The sequence below is a fragment of the Coniophora puteana genome (assembly GCF_000271625.1).
Source record: "Coniophora puteana RWD-64-598 SS2 unplaced genomic scaffold CONPUscaffold_8, whole genome shotgun sequence".
Taxonomy (NCBI): Eukaryota; Fungi; Basidiomycota; class Agaricomycetes; order Boletales; family Coniophoraceae; genus Coniophora; species Coniophora puteana.
The window spans coordinates 764,079-778,161 of record NW_006913060.1 but is presented as its reverse complement, the minus strand read 5'-3'; the positions used below and the strand labels follow the sequence as shown (position 1 = coordinate 778,161).

Below are 14,083 nucleotides of genomic sequence, written 5' to 3'. Positions count from 1 at the left end.
GGGGCCGATGTTGGCGTTGGGCTGGAAGGAGACCGCGTTGACCTTGGAGACGTTCACGTTCGTCGCGATCGGCTGGAGCAGCGTCTGCATTTAAAAAAAAAGCGGGTTAGCTGTCGCTGCCACCGGGCGGCCCAGGCAGCTGTGAGTCGCACCTGCTGGTTCACGTTCCCGACGTACACGGCGATGGTCGCGTTGCCGAACTGGGCGAGGGACGGGGCGCTGCCGTCGTCGATCCACGAGACGGTGGCGTTCTTGCCGGCGGGGAAGGAGCTCGCTGCGGTGGGGGAGGTGATGAAGACGGTGGCGAGGGCGGAGGCGGCGAGGGAGGCGACGGTGACGAGCTTGGCGAACATTGTGTTGCGGTGTGGATATCGATGTGAGGGTTCTTAGGGACTGGGAGGAGCGAGCGAGGAGCAAAAGAGCGTAGATAAACTTGGAGCTGCACTGCAGAGCGAGTTTCGAGGGCGGAGTATTGTCTGTCTAAGACCACGGGGTAAAGATGAGAGACTGAGAAGCCAAAGAGGAGGTTTATTAGGTGTCTGAGACGTGCGATCGGGCGGAGTTAGTTCTTGCTGGGTATTTTCTCGTGGCAGCCTGGGCAACCCTGAGGAAAGAATGTCATTGGCCATGGCGTAGAATCCAGGCACCAACGACGGCAGCGTAATCACTGGCAGTGGCATGGCAGCGTGCACAAGCATATCTCGTTTATTCGTGATCCGGTTGACGCCTGTTGACGCCATTTCAGCCAGAGGATGCGAGATAAACCAGCTGCTGCCCAAGGAGTGTCTCGACAGGAAGTGCCCTCTAGTCTCTAGCTCGTGTTGATCGAGGTCATTCTAGCCATGAGGCTAAGCATAAAGGGAATAGGCTGGCGGCACAGAAGCCGGTTACGTGCTCTCTGTCAACGAGCAGCGTGGTGCCGCTGTTGCCGTCAGAATTCTTGGATGGTGGTTGGAAGAGATGATGCTGATCCGTAAATTTAGCTCGCGTGTCACCTTGACGGACTTCGGCAAACCACAATCCTGACATGAGCTGAGTCTATCATGATATGTTGGTATGTACGTACTCCTAGATATAATCGCCTTCTAGATTTCCGGCTCTGGCGGGTCAAACACCGTCTTGACAACATGCTCCGCCTTCTTCCCTTTCGTCTTGTGCTTCACGAAGCCCATATAGTCCAGCTCATGCAGCCCCCGGATGAACCGCGCCTGCATCTCCATCCCCCACGCCTCCTCGTCCTTCTCCTCGTCCTCGTCCTCTCCCTCTTCTAAATCATCATCCTCGACCTCACCCTCCGCCTGCATCCTCTCCTTTCCCTTCCCGCTTGGCGTCCTCTTCTTCGACGGCGAACCCGAACCTCTCCCGTTCACAACCGCTTTCTTCGTGCCCTTCTTCGGCGTCACAGAAGCATCCGCGTCCACATCCACGCCCGTATCAAGATCCCGCTGCCGCTGGCGCACGCGGCGCATCGCGCGCTGGTTCTCGAGCGCGACGGAAAAGGACGCGTACCAGTCGTACGCGTTGATCGTCTTCCCGCTCTCGAGGTACCCGCGGAAGAGCAGTGTCGTGTCGGGCACGTCGAGCGCGTCTCCTTCCCCGTCTTCGCCGCCGCCGCCGTTTTGAATCCGATCGTGGCCGTCGAGCCGGGGCGAGGAGGGATCGCTGGCGCTGGGCACGGGCAGGAGATAGGCTTGCGGGTGGAGGAGGCCGGAGATGAGGGATGCGTGGATGGACGGGTTGAATACCTAGACGATGGCAGACAGTCCCAATGTCAATGCGACAGCGGCATCTGACGGACAGCGCTGCTCACCTCCGAAGGAAAAGGCGTCGAGCCCATGCACCAGATATCCCACAGCGGGAGCTCTTCCGGCGACCGCAACCGGGATCTGCATCGTCCGTGAGCACCGACGCGTAACGCGCAAACGGGCAGACTATGGGGGGGACTCACAAGAGGTACTCCTGCAGCCACTCCCCCGCCATCGCGAGTGCGCTGTCCTCCTTCTCCTCTTCCCCGTCATCCTCATCATAATCCTGCTCCGGGCTCAGCTGCTGCCTCGCCGTATCGATCCGCGTGCGAATCTCCTCTTCCGCGCTCAGCACGTCCTCCGGGGCACCGCACAGATGCACATACAGCTCGTCGAGCACGGTCTTCGCGCTCTCATACGGCAGCATCCTGCACCCACGCACCCACGAACAAAAATTCGTTAGCCCAGAGAAAGAGAACACACATATACAGCAGGCGCGACGCCAGACCCACCTCAGCTCCCGACACACGACCTTGACCTCGAGCCCGAGCGCGCCCCTCAGCGCCGCGCGCACCATGCCCGGCTCGTCCTTGTCGAGCTGCAGCATCCGCCGCCCCGTGCGCTGCAGCGCCGTGCGCACGCGCAGGAGCGTCTGGAACGCGAAGCGCAGCAGGCGGAGGTGCTTGCTGCACTGGGCGCGCGCGGCGTCGACGCACGCGGCGAGCGTGGGTGGATCGTTGGTGTCGTCGTTGTTGTCGGAGGAGGAGGCGGCGGAGAGGGAGGAGGTGCGCACGCGCGCGAGGACGGATGATACGAACGCGGTGCGGTCTTTGTGCGTTTTCTTGATCTTGTTCCCGTTCCGGGCGACGTCGGAGAGCAGTGCAGAGGACGAGGTGAGGAGGGCCGTGAGCGGGTCTTCGAAGTGCTTCATGAACGCGATCTAGATTCATATGTTATCCATTTATTCATCGGTTTGTTCGATGAACGACTCGAATCCGCGAGCGGGACGTGTACATCGCGTCGGACGTACCTGCAAGATCGAGACCGCGCCATCGAGCGAACAGCTCTGCCTCGTGAAGAAATCGAGCAGAAAATCGAGCACGGCGGGGCCGATCATCACGCCCGGGTCAAAGTCCACGTCCAGGAAGGTCTGCGCTCCACAGCACATCCTCGTCAGCACTCGCGTTCGAAAGACACCAATCCACGGCACAAAGGGAGGAGGGCTCACCCGACGAATCACCCGGTGCAGAACGTCCGCGGGCGGCGGCAGCGCACAGCTGTCGAGGCGCAGCAGCGCGAGCGTCGAGCTCGGGTACGCCGCGTGCACGTACGACGCGGAGGACGATGCGAGGCCGAGGACGAAGACGAGGGGGATGCGCGGGATGTGTAGGCTAGGAGTGTAACGCGCAGCGGGTTGAGATTAGTATATGCGCGGATTATAAAAGGGTATTGTTTCTTTAAGGGAATAGCTTACTTGCATATCTCGAAGACGTCTTGCATCACGAGCGGGTCGAATTGTTCAAAGTTGTGCAGGATGGCGACGAGCTGGAGCGTGCCTGGACGTGCGGATGCGCTGGGGCGTGAGCGGGGGACGCGTTATGGAAAGGATGGCCAGGGACGACGGACGCACCGTGTGTCTCCTGCGCGGCGTCGCACCACGCTGCGAGCAGATTGATATCAAAGCTCGCGAGCGACGTCGACGGCTTCCGTCTTATGCCGCCTTCTATCTCGCCGTTTTGAGCATCACCGTGCGGAAGAAGGACAGCGCGCAGTGCCTCGCACCTTCGTCGCCGAGCGGCGAGCGCGACACGAAGCCGGACACGAGCGTCTTCATCGCCGCCATCACGCTCGTGCACGCGCCGGGGAAGATGTGCGCGACAAAGTGGCGCTTGGAGCCGAAGAGCGCGTCTTCCTCGTCGTGCTCGAGCTTTGCGGCGATTTGATCGAAGACGGCGGCGTTGGAGGATGTTGCTGCGCATCGTGCCAAAGCAGAGATAAGACGCTCACTTCAAAGAAGGGAGTTGATTCGAGGGGACGCACCGTTGACGGACACGACGGGAATCTCGGGGAAGGGCAGGCCGTGGAACGGCTCCGCGTATGCGCTGTTCACTTTGGAGACGACGGCGTCGATGACCTCGGAGTGCACGGAGTAGATGATTTCCTGGGGACGCAGGAGGAGCTCAGTGCGCCTGGTCTCGTTCGACGTGTGAGCGGGGAAGGTGGCGTACCTGCATTCGCTGGAGGCACCGGCCCCATGCCGCTCTGTACTCGTTCAGGCGACGTTCGTAGCTTCCTGGCCAGTCGCGCTCGGGGTAGAGGCTGTAGGAGGTGTGGTCTTGGTCGTCGTCTGTAGAGGGTTGGTATTAGTGGAAGGCTGAGCAGATGTGTGCATACCGTCGCCAGAGTAGGGGATGTACACTGCAACCTAGCAGATCTTCAGACTCGAGTCTAGTTTAAACAGAGAGACATACCTGCGAGCTGTCGTCGAGGCTATAGTCGGACATGTTCGCGTTCTGCTCGTCGCCACTGAGCTCGCCGACGAGCAAACGCGTGTTGTGCGCACGCGGTGTGTGCCTGCCCTCAACTCATTCCCAGACAGCACGCGTCGCGACGCGTCTCATCTCACCCTCATTCTCCTCCTCCCTTCTGTCCACACAGCCCACTGCTTAGATTTATCGCTCATCGCCGATAGTCACTGAGAAAACATGTCTTCTCCACCGAGAGTCGACTTTCCCTCGTCAGAGGCCGGCGATATCGACATGGAAACCCTCGATCAGCCTGCAGGCGCTAACACCCAGCAACAGTCGCTCTCCCAAGCCCCTGCCCAGAACCCGCTGTTTTTGCCTGGTACACCTTCTGCTGCGGGTACGCCCTCCAGGAGGAGTGGTGTGCCCCAGACGCCCATGAGTGGAGCTACGGCCAGGAGGGCGGTGGGTATGAGCACGCCTAGGCAGGCGAGAGATCCACTGTTCTTCGCTGGTACGTGGTTTTGTCAGGTCTTTGGGTGGACACACGAGTGATTAAATGCGTTTTTGTCAGGCAACTCATCGCCGCTCCCCTTCCCGAGTTCTTCTCCTACCAAAACACCTCGCAGAAATGTCACGTTCGAGGCTAGCGCACGCCAGGACTCGGACCCGCTTGACTTTCCCTCGTACGTTCTGCTTCCTCTTTTTATCGCTGCTCTGTACTCAAACATGAATCAGGAGCTCCGTAGCAGGCACCCCCGTCCGCAACCGCCGCGGCGACATCCACTCCTCGCTCTCGCTCACTCCGTCCAAACCCAGCTCTCAGCGCCGCGCTCGCCGCTCCAACATGGGCAACGACGCCCTCGACTCCGACGCGACGCACCTCGACCTGCCCCCCTCCTCCGCGCCGAACCTCTCCGCGCCCGTCGCGCCCTCGGACGAGCCGGACGAGATCCGCGCGATCTGGGGAACAACAGTCAACCTCGCCGAGACAATGAAGCTTTTCCGCGACTTCCTCGCCGGCTTCAAGCCCAAGTACCGCGCCGCGCACGACCGCGAGACCGGCTCGTCGCGCCTTTCCGCGCGCGCGTTCGCCGCGCCCGACGAGGGGGAGACGCTGCTGTACGAGACGTACATGCGGCGCATGCGCCAGACGGGCGAGACGAATTTGAACCTGGACATGGCGAATCTGCTGGCGTACCCGCCGTGCCGCAAGCTGCACGGGCAGCTGCAGAAGTATCCGCAGGAGGTCATTCCCGCGATGGACCAGGTGCTCAAGGATCTGATGCTCGAGATCGCGGATCGCGATCAGCAGGCGGGCGTCGACGGGATGCAGGGCGCGGACGGGGACGAGGAGATCTCGGAGATCATGAGCAAGGTGTACAAGGTCCGCCCGTTGGGGCTCAAGGCCGTCAACATGCGCGAGCTCAACCCGACTGGTAAGCGCGCGTCTCTCTGTGCTCGTCCACGCGGGCAGCTGAGCTAACCGTGCGTGCTACAGACACGGACAAGCTCATCTGCATCAAAGGCCTCGTCATCCGCGCGACCCCCGTCATCCCCGACATGAAAGTCGCCTTCTTCCGGTGCCTCACCTGCTCGCACACCGTCCAGGTCGAGATCGACCGCGGCAAGATCGAAGAGCCGCAACGGTGCCCGCGCGACGTGTGCGCATCCGTCGGCACAATGTCGCTCGTGCACAACCGGTGCGAGTTCGCCGACCGCCAGGTCGTGCGCCTGCAGGAGACGCCGGACGCCGTGCCCGACGGCCAGACGCCGCACACGGTCTCGCTGAGCGTGTACGACGAGCTCGTCGACGTCGCGAAGCCGGGCGACCGCCTCACCGTCACCGGCATCTTCCGCAGCGTTCCCGTGCGCGTGAACCCGCGCCAGCGCACGATGAAGAGCCTCTTCAAGACGTACCTCGACGTCGTGCACGTGAAGCTCAGCTTCGGCGGGCGCCTCGGGCTCGATCGCAGCACGCGCCCCGCGGGCGGGGACAGGATCCCGGGGGTGGGCGGGGAGGGCGACGATGAGGGCGGCGATAATGAGCTCGAGGAGGGCATTGCTGGCGCGCAGAACAGGCGCTCGCGGAGGGCCGAGCTGGAGGCGAAGCTCATTGAGCTTAGTCGGCGGCCGGATCTGTACACCCTGCTCGCGCGCTCGCTTGCCCCGTCCATCTGGGAGTTGGACGACGTGAAGAAGGGCATTCTGCTCCAGCTCTTCGGCGGCACGAATAAGAGCATCGCTCGCGGCGGAGGCGGGGGTGGTCCGCGGTACAGAGGCGATATCAATGTGCTGCTTGTCGGTGATCCTGGTACCAGTAAATCTCAGATTCTACATGTGAGTGGATGGTTGTCCTCATGTTTTGTCTGGCTGTCTGACATCCATTCCTTAGTACGTCCACAAGATTGCTCCTCGCGGGGTGTATGCATCAGGCAAGGGTTCCTCTGCTGTCGGTCTCACTGCATATGTGACGCGTGATCCCGACTCCAAGCAGCTTGTCTTGGAGAGGTGCGATTCCATCCCTTGTTCTCCGATTTAACTATTAATCTCGATCTAGTGGTGCACTTGTACTGAGCGACGGAGGCGTCTGCTGCATTGATGAATTCGACAAGATGTCTGAAGCAACGCGCAGTGTGCTTCACGAAGTCATGGTAAGCCATCTTCGATCATGTCCGACAAAAGTCTTACAATTCGCCCAGGAGCAACAAACCGTGTCGATAGCCAAAGCAGGAATCATCACCACGCTCAACGCGCGGACGTCTATCCTGGCCGCAGCGAACCCTGTCGAGTCCAAGTACAACGTCGACCTCCCCATCACGCGCAACATCGATCTCCCGCCAACCCTCATTTCCCGTTTCGACCTGTTGTACCTCGTACTCGACCAGGTCGACGAGACTCTCGATCGCAAGCTCGCTCAACATCTTGTGGGCCTATACTTGGAGGACGCCCCCGACTCTGCACTGCAGGACTTCCTAGTAAGCCAATCGCCTCCAAAAACGGGTCTACCTCCGGAGCTAACACCAAACCCACCAGCCGATCAACGAACTCTCCGCCTACATCGACTACGCCCGCACACACATCCACCCCGTCCTCTCCTCCGAGGCCTCCGAAGAGCTCGTCGCATCCTACGTCTCCCTGCGCTCCATCGGCGCCTCGGACCCGCGCTCGTCCGAGAAGCGCATCACCGCAACGACGCGGCAGCTCGAGAGCATGATCCGCCTCGCGGAGGCGCACGCGCGCATGCGCTTCGCCGCGCACGTCTCGCTCGCGGACGTCCGCGAGGCGTGCCGCCTGATGCGCGAGGCGATCCGCACGAGCGCGATGGACCCGCGCACGGGCAAGATCGACATGGGCCTGCTGAACTCGGGCACGGCGGCCGGCCAGCGCAAGATGCGCGACGATATGCGCCGCGAGCTGCTTGTGCTGCTCGAGGCGAGCGGCGGCGCGCGCGGGAGGGGCGTCAAGTGGGCGGACGCGGTTAAGCGGCTGGGCGAGCAGAGCAGTATCCGTGTTGATACGGCTGAGTTTGCGGAGGTGGTCAAGGCTATGGAAAATGAGGGCCTCGTTAGCGTTGTGGGCGAAAGGGACAAGAGGACGATTCGCAAGCTCGATGGTGCGTAGTCGCACCCGACTCTCCTCTTTTGTTCTTGTGCTATGCTGTCGCTGTATACCGCTGTACCTCACCCGTAATGTATCAAAAAGCTTCTTGAATCGAATCGAATTACGAAGACTAACTATGCGATTTATTGGAAGAGAAGTAGTACAAGTCAAGGATGCAGATGAACATAGTGTGCACATGCGAAACCCTATTACAACACGATACCCCTGGAAGCAGACCTTCCTAGATCATCTCCTTGATATTTTCAGCCAAAGTCTTCTTTGTCGGGTAAGGGTCGTCCTCGGTCTCCTCCAACGTGGGGATGTTCTGCAGAATTATCATCAGCAACATAGCAATCGTTTATCCAAAAGAACGCACCGAAACAAAGTCGAGGTCGGCAAGAGGTTGCTGAGGCTTGATCAGTATAAATGCACCCGAGACATACGGATCGACGCACAATCTTTGTTCTGAAGATGATTTTGTACCCGGTGTACAAGCAGAGGAAGATGGGGATGTTGATATCTGCACACAAGGTGATGAGCAAAATCCTAGAAGCAGCGGTCAAGACGCGTGGACATACACGCCGCAACAAAAGAGCTGGCTTGGAACTGCCAGAAGGTCGAGACGCCGCTGACGAGGATGTAGAATATGATCCTACGCAACCGTCAGCAATCGATGATCAGGAACGGCAACGTGAGCTCATACCAAAAGATAGCCCAGATGGCCGAGTAGGGCTGCATCCACGAGCGGTAGATACCCTCGGGCTTGATTCCCTGCTTTTTTAGGCCAAAGTCTTACAATATTATCAGATTGAAAAGCGCATCCGTGCCGTCAGCCTGGATAGAACTTACGATAGCGGATGTAGGTAATGTTAATGGACAACCAGCTGATATATGTGCGTAAGCACAGAACAGATGCCAACGCATGAGATTTTCTCACCCGAACAGACCGCCCATGGTAGCTTCATGCTTCACGTCAGCAAAGCCTCGATCAGATGTCCAAAGCTATCTTACCTAACGAGATAAACCATCTAGGAAAGACTCAGCCAGGGCGCTATCCTTGGATAGTGCGGAAACTCACGTAAACACGACACCGGAGTTGTTTTTCACGTTCAAAAACGCGAGAAGGGAAAAGAGGCCCTGACGTAACACGCAAGGTCAACGAATAAGTAGCGAAACCTAGTGGCCAAGACATACGGTGGTCAAGACAGCCACCCACGGCGTACCGCCCTTCGTACATGTCGAGAAAATCCTTGGCGACTGGCCCTGGAGAGACAAACCGTACAAAATGCGAGAGGCAGCGTAGAGGAAGGTGTTGCCCGCTGAGAACACGCATGTCAGGAGGATAGCGTTGATGATTGAGGGCAGGACTATAGCAGAAGTAATCAGTAAACGTGGGGTAAGGCCCATGGAGGCTTTGTCCTTACCTTTGATTCCGGCGCGGTTGAAGGCCAGGACGAACGGAGAGATACCGGCGGTTCCTGTTCGCCTAAGCAGGATTGTCAGGTTTAGAAAACAGGTTAGGGATGTGGTCCTGAACATACTGGAAGAGACGTGGGTCGTTAGACGGAACAAGCATTCCGACGATCAACACTGCAAAAAGCTAGCCCTTAGTTAGTATTGGGGTAGACGGCCTGTTGTGCTTCGATTCATACATAGAAGAAAATGAGGCGGAAGAGTACAGTTCGCATCGACAGCACGATGTTCTTTCGCGGGTTCTTGGCTTCGGCGATTGTACTGACAAACCAAACTTCAGCTTCGGTAATGCCAATTTCCAGTTAGGGTGCACTCACATCGCAATAAGCTCGGCGCCGCTGAGCGAGAAAGCAGCCGGGACAATAGCGACAAGCATGCCGACCCATCTGCCACGTCCTCCAGGCTCCAAGACTAGTATCACTCGTGAGCTTGCAGGGCCGTAGCGGCTATGATGAACACACTCACAAGAAACGAAGGGCCCAGGATCTCTCCAATACTGTAAAAATGATCAGGACTTTGTTTATGCAAGACAACGATTTTCTGACACGAAATCCAATGCTAAAACAAAGGTTGGTCAACAACATGCGATGACAGATTCCGCATGACTTACGTTTCGTGGTCAGGGCCGCCACCACAGGTCACAACGAGGCCAGCAATGATCTAGCGTAGCTCTTCAGATGGGGGAGCGAACAACGGCATTGCCGACTCACCAAGCCGACAATCAAGAAAACTTGGTGACAAAAGCGTCAACTTCCGCTAAGATGTCATGGAAAGGGCATATGCTTACTCTTCAAGAAAGCAAAGAAGATTTCGGCTGCGGGAGGTAAGGAACGGAGAAGAGAAAAGGCCAAGGCTCTGATACGTACAATGGCCGAAGATCTTAAGACCGAACAGGTTGATGAAAATGAGAAGGACGATCATGACAGCGACATAGATCCCCGTGTGGTCAGGCTGACATATGTTATATGAGGGCTGCTGTCCGAGGTGAGCAGAGATCGACTCACATTCGCGTCCCAGAACGATACGAAGACCGAGAAAGCGGTCACTTCGGTTGCGATTGCAGTGCTCGTGAACTGTATGTAAACTAGGTTAGACGGTTTCGTGAAGGTTATCTCTGGTGCTCACGTAGTAGTAGTTCTATGCCCACAAATATGAGGAGTTGTCAGCCTTCAGTTTATCACAGAGTACCAGGAACGCAGCGTTTACCCATCCCATCTACAAATCCCAGTCAGTCTATAGTCTGAATACGACCACCCAAGAAACTCACAGCGAAACCCAAAGCCGGATCAACCCATCTCGCCGCTACGTTGATCCCATTCAATCAGGCATCGCGGTTGACCTGAGAACGTTGAGCACTGACCATAGTGAATGAGAGTGCCAGAGATGGGTGCAAAGGCACAGAGCTCTCCCACCGACGTCAACGTCCTGGCGCAAGCGTTCAGTTCGCGTAAATCGTGGAAAACCGATGCGTGCTCACGCGTAAACGACCGAAGAGACGTGCGCGTAGACGATCAGAGCACCCAGCGGCCCACAGAGGGCGAGGATCTCTCCCAGACCAAGGAAGAGGCCCGTGCCGATGACACCGGCGAGCTGCTCCTTGTTCAACTGATGACCACCACCCGCGGCGGCTCTCGGAACTCACCGCAATCCTATCGAGACGTTCAGCACGCTCCTTGCACTGCAACTAGGGAGGTAACTTACATCTGAATATGTTGGCGCCCAAGCCCACGCTTCACTCCATCGAGACTTGCATTGTACTGGAACTCAGAGCGGTTGACAGGATGCTGAGCGGTGTCCTCTGGCAGGTTCGAAACCTGAGAGGAAGCCTCCTTGTCTCCCGAGCTCTGCGAGGACGGCATGGTGAGCAGACGTCGGACGAAGCGGAGGGCGAAGGAAAGCACCAGGGCAGAGAAGCCTCTGTGCCTACTACTTATTGGCTATCACAGATGCGGACATAGCTCGCGGATGCTGACAGCTCCTGCCCTTTTTCTGAAACTGTACCGGCTCACGGGTGATTGAGTTCAAGTTTCTGCAGGAGAGTGATGCGTTGATGGGATGCTGCTTTGGCGACTGATGTTGTCCATTGAGAAACAGTCAGAAACTGAATGGTCATACAAGCTGAACTCGACAAGTATGTGCTCCGGAAGCTGTGATCTTGCCAAGGTGAAGAGGTCCACGCGCCCCGCTCGCGTGCCGGTGAGTCGCGCTTAGCCGAATTCCCCACAAGCCTCCACAAGCTCGTTCGAGACTCCCCCAGGTTTCCCCGCACTTTCGCAAACTTGGGTCGTCGGAACTGGATGATTATACAACTTTCCTCATGAAAACAACGTTGATATCACGGCAAGGACCACCTTTTCGCCATCCTTATGGTTCCTTATCGTTCAAGAACTGGATCGAGCCAGGGCGTGCGCGTGAGCACTTATCGCTGTCGGTGGCTGCTGGAGCTGTGGCAGCTGTGTAGGTCAGAAATGCACCCGAACCTACCCTTCGGAACTCGAGGCCACGGAACCTTTCCGTTGATATAGCAAATCCTGACTCTTGACAGTACATCAAGCAGTACATATCACTGATCAACGATTCGAAAGACACAATCATGGTCAATACCAGCTCCGATCTGCGTCTTGGCAGGAAGACAGAAAGACGTGTACTGAAAGCGACAAAAAAGTAGAAAGATCTCCAAACATGCAAGCATCCAGCAAGTCCACTAGGCCCTCGTCATTTCAGTTGCGAAAATATAGACTCGCCTTCAACTTGACCACCCGCTAGCCCACTCGTTGCCGCTAAATGCAAGGATCTATCGCTTCTCTGAGCGGTAATTCATCAACTGCGGCGTGAGACTCATGCAAATCAAAGCCAATGCGGCAGAATTGTCTACTGTGGAGTTTGTTTGTAAGGAGGAATGACATCGATGGTTGACTGTCGCGATCATAGGGCGGCTCAAACGCGGCTCAACTGCAAAGCCAGGACCGGCACCTTCCGATCGGAGTTTCAATCGTTCTATGCCTTTCAGCAAGATTTTTCCGTCGATGAGTCCTTCGTCAACGCCAACACCTTCAGACCAACGCTCGCGATAGTGAGGTAAGCATCATTAATCTCCAACTTTCGCACTTTCTCTTCTTTCCGTGATGAGTCAAAAATCACATATCAAGCTCAACAGTCTGATGAACCTCGTGTTCGCTGCTGACCTCAATCTGCAATACTGATCTTTTTTCCGCTTTCTTCTTGCTCTCGACGATCGCTTGTTCCTCATGCTGACCCCATCTCTCAGGTTATCTCGTGTTGTAGTCGGCTGAGGTGTATTAGTGTCCATCTACGGTGTACATACTACAAAATCGAAATAGAACAAGCTGATGCAAATTTTCTTCTAACTCGCGTGGATGCAAGATGACGTGGAGCTAGTATTGAGATATCATGAAGAAGCAAGTCTGCAGCGCGTAGTGAAATGTAGGGCAGTCCACTAGAGAGCAGTACCACGCTCGAAGCTGGCCCGAATCTCCGCTGTGTACTTGTCGTAGTATCGAGCAATCTGACATTCGCCTGGTTAGCAACGCTCACAGCGGACTGCGGAAATCTTACCTTCTTGTTGAACACGCGATTGCGCTCGTTGATGTAGGTGATGTCCCCCTCGTCCTCGTTGAGCCGCTTGCGCGAGAACTTGCCCTTCTTGTCGATGCTGTTCAATTCGTACATGTTCGTAAGCAGGTGAACGCGGACTGGGCTCAAGGTAAAGACACGTACTCTTGGTTGATTTTAGAAACCACTCGGTCGATGGCATCCTCTGACGGAGTGTTGTCGGCGTACAGGAGAGTGTTGGAGTCACGGTACAGGTTCTCGGCTGCGAGCCTTTGCTGCTCGGTGGTAGGTATAAGCTGGAAAGAATGGGTCAGACGATTCGGTGGCAGGGCAGCATAGGATAGTGCATACTGCTCCGCTTTGAGGGTCGAACTTGGTGAGCGCCGAGGAACTTGATGATCCGGCCTTCGACAGAGACCCTGCTGCGAGACCGAGTGCCATTTCTTTCTGACGGTTGTATGCTTCAAGGTTGGGCTTCAGTGCATCAAGGTCCTTCTTGTATCGCCGCCGTGCAGCGTCGGAGTCATCTGAGAATACCGTGAGCATTGAATCATCATGGGCACCATAGCAGAAGCAGGCAAGAACCAGTGGGACATGGACCAGACGAAGAAACGTACCATGAAACTCAAAGTCTGCCCTCCGCGCCTTGCGCGCCTTCTTCTTCTCCCAATTATCGTTGTCCTCGATCGTCCACTCCCAGTTCTTCTGCCTTTCCACATCCTCGCCCCGCTCCTCCGCATCCACCTTGAGACGCAGCGTCTCCGCGAGCTTCCGCTGTCTGTCCAGACGTGCTGTTTCGCGTGCCGTCATCTTGGCCTTGACGGACTCCTCAACGAGCGAAGTGCGGTTGTCTTTCGTGGATTGACGCTGTGAGAAGCCGGAACTACCATCAATAAGAGAACGAGAAACAAATGTGGCTTCTGCGCACCATCTTCGCTCTGAGAGCTGCTAGCTTGGCCTTCCGTTCCTCAATGCTCGTCAGTCCTGACTCCTGAGCGCTCTCCTCGGCTGGGTCCTCGGCGTTCGCATTTTCTGCAAATTCCTGTGCGGCATTTGCGACCTTGGAGGTGATACTGCTGGGTCCTGGTGATGATTCTGATGACATGGCTGACGAGGCGTAGGAAAGGAAAGAGCAAGGAGGACGGTGGTTGCAGGAGGTGAGTGAAGCGAGGTGAAGCGGCTGCCTTGCCACTGTTGGAACACAGCACCGAATGGCCGATGACA

The 14,083-nt window shown here is 56.9% G+C and overlaps 5 protein-coding genes across 5 annotated transcripts; 1 reads left to right on the top strand and 4 right to left on the bottom strand.

The window, feature by feature from the left end:
- Positions 1-53: 53 nt before the first annotated feature.
- CONPUDRAFT_58495 (uncharacterized protein) lies at positions 54-353 on the bottom strand (the record flags this gene model as incomplete). The annotated part of the gene is made up of 1 exon (XM_007771564.1): positions 54-353. The coding sequence occupies one exon, from the start codon at positions 351-353 to the stop codon at positions 54-56; it is 300 nt and encodes a 99-aa protein (XP_007769754.1).
- A 732-nt stretch (positions 354-1,085) lies between these two features.
- On the bottom strand, positions 1,086-4,249 carry CONPUDRAFT_155085 (uncharacterized protein; the record flags this gene model as incomplete). The annotated part of the gene is made up of 13 exons (XM_007771871.1): positions 1,086-1,745; positions 1,811-1,886; positions 1,949-2,173; positions 2,258-2,685; positions 2,776-2,895; positions 2,974-3,136; positions 3,220-3,301; positions 3,376-3,468; positions 3,528-3,716; positions 3,786-3,906; positions 3,974-4,092; positions 4,140-4,170; positions 4,217-4,249. 13 exons carry the CDS (start codon positions 4,247-4,249, stop codon positions 1,086-1,088), a joined length of 2,340 nt encoding a protein of 779 aa, XP_007770061.1.
- An 808-nt stretch (positions 4,250-5,057) lies between these two features.
- CONPUDRAFT_58823 (MCM-domain-containing protein) lies at positions 5,058-7,834 on the top strand (the record flags this gene model as incomplete). Its single annotated transcript, XM_007771599.1, has 7 exons — positions 5,058-5,649; positions 5,712-6,220; positions 6,266-6,550; positions 6,606-6,721; positions 6,771-6,864; positions 6,913-7,188; positions 7,247-7,834. The coding sequence occupies 7 exons, from the start codon at positions 5,058-5,060 to the stop codon at positions 7,832-7,834; spliced, it is 2,460 nt and encodes an 819-aa protein (XP_007769789.1).
- A 220-nt stretch (positions 7,835-8,054) lies between these two features.
- On the bottom strand, positions 8,055-11,276 carry CONPUDRAFT_144888 (general amino acid permease 1; the record flags this gene model as incomplete). The annotated part of the gene is made up of 28 exons (XM_007771870.1): positions 10,988-11,276; positions 10,929-10,935; positions 10,764-10,876; positions 10,647-10,711; positions 10,554-10,588; positions 10,475-10,501; positions 10,412-10,423; positions 10,291-10,359; positions 10,153-10,237; positions 10,074-10,100; positions 9,997-10,016; positions 9,897-9,946; positions 9,832-9,844; positions 9,752-9,782; positions 9,604-9,697; positions 9,466-9,547; positions 9,355-9,413; positions 9,238-9,299; positions 9,008-9,180; positions 8,892-8,950; positions 8,825-8,841; positions 8,751-8,772; positions 8,663-8,697; positions 8,517-8,604; positions 8,392-8,465; positions 8,269-8,333; positions 8,190-8,219; positions 8,055-8,138 (listed from the first exon to the last, which is right to left on the bottom strand). The coding sequence occupies exons 1-28, from the start codon at positions 11,143-11,145 to the stop codon at positions 8,055-8,057; spliced, it is 1,656 nt and encodes a 551-aa protein (XP_007770060.1). The 5' UTR covers positions 11,146-11,276.
- Positions 11,277-12,564: 1,288 nt separating this feature from the next.
- On the bottom strand, positions 12,565-14,031 carry CONPUDRAFT_137962 (SYF2-domain-containing protein). The gene is made up of 6 exons (XM_007771869.1): positions 13,788-14,031; positions 13,477-13,726; positions 13,211-13,386; positions 13,025-13,155; positions 12,863-12,959; positions 12,565-12,812 (listed from the first exon to the last, which is right to left on the bottom strand). Exons 1-6 carry the CDS (start codon positions 13,962-13,964, stop codon positions 12,744-12,746), a joined length of 900 nt encoding a protein of 299 aa, XP_007770059.1. The 5' UTR covers positions 13,965-14,031; the 3' UTR covers positions 12,565-12,743.
- Between the last annotated feature and the right edge of the window lie 52 nt (positions 14,032-14,083).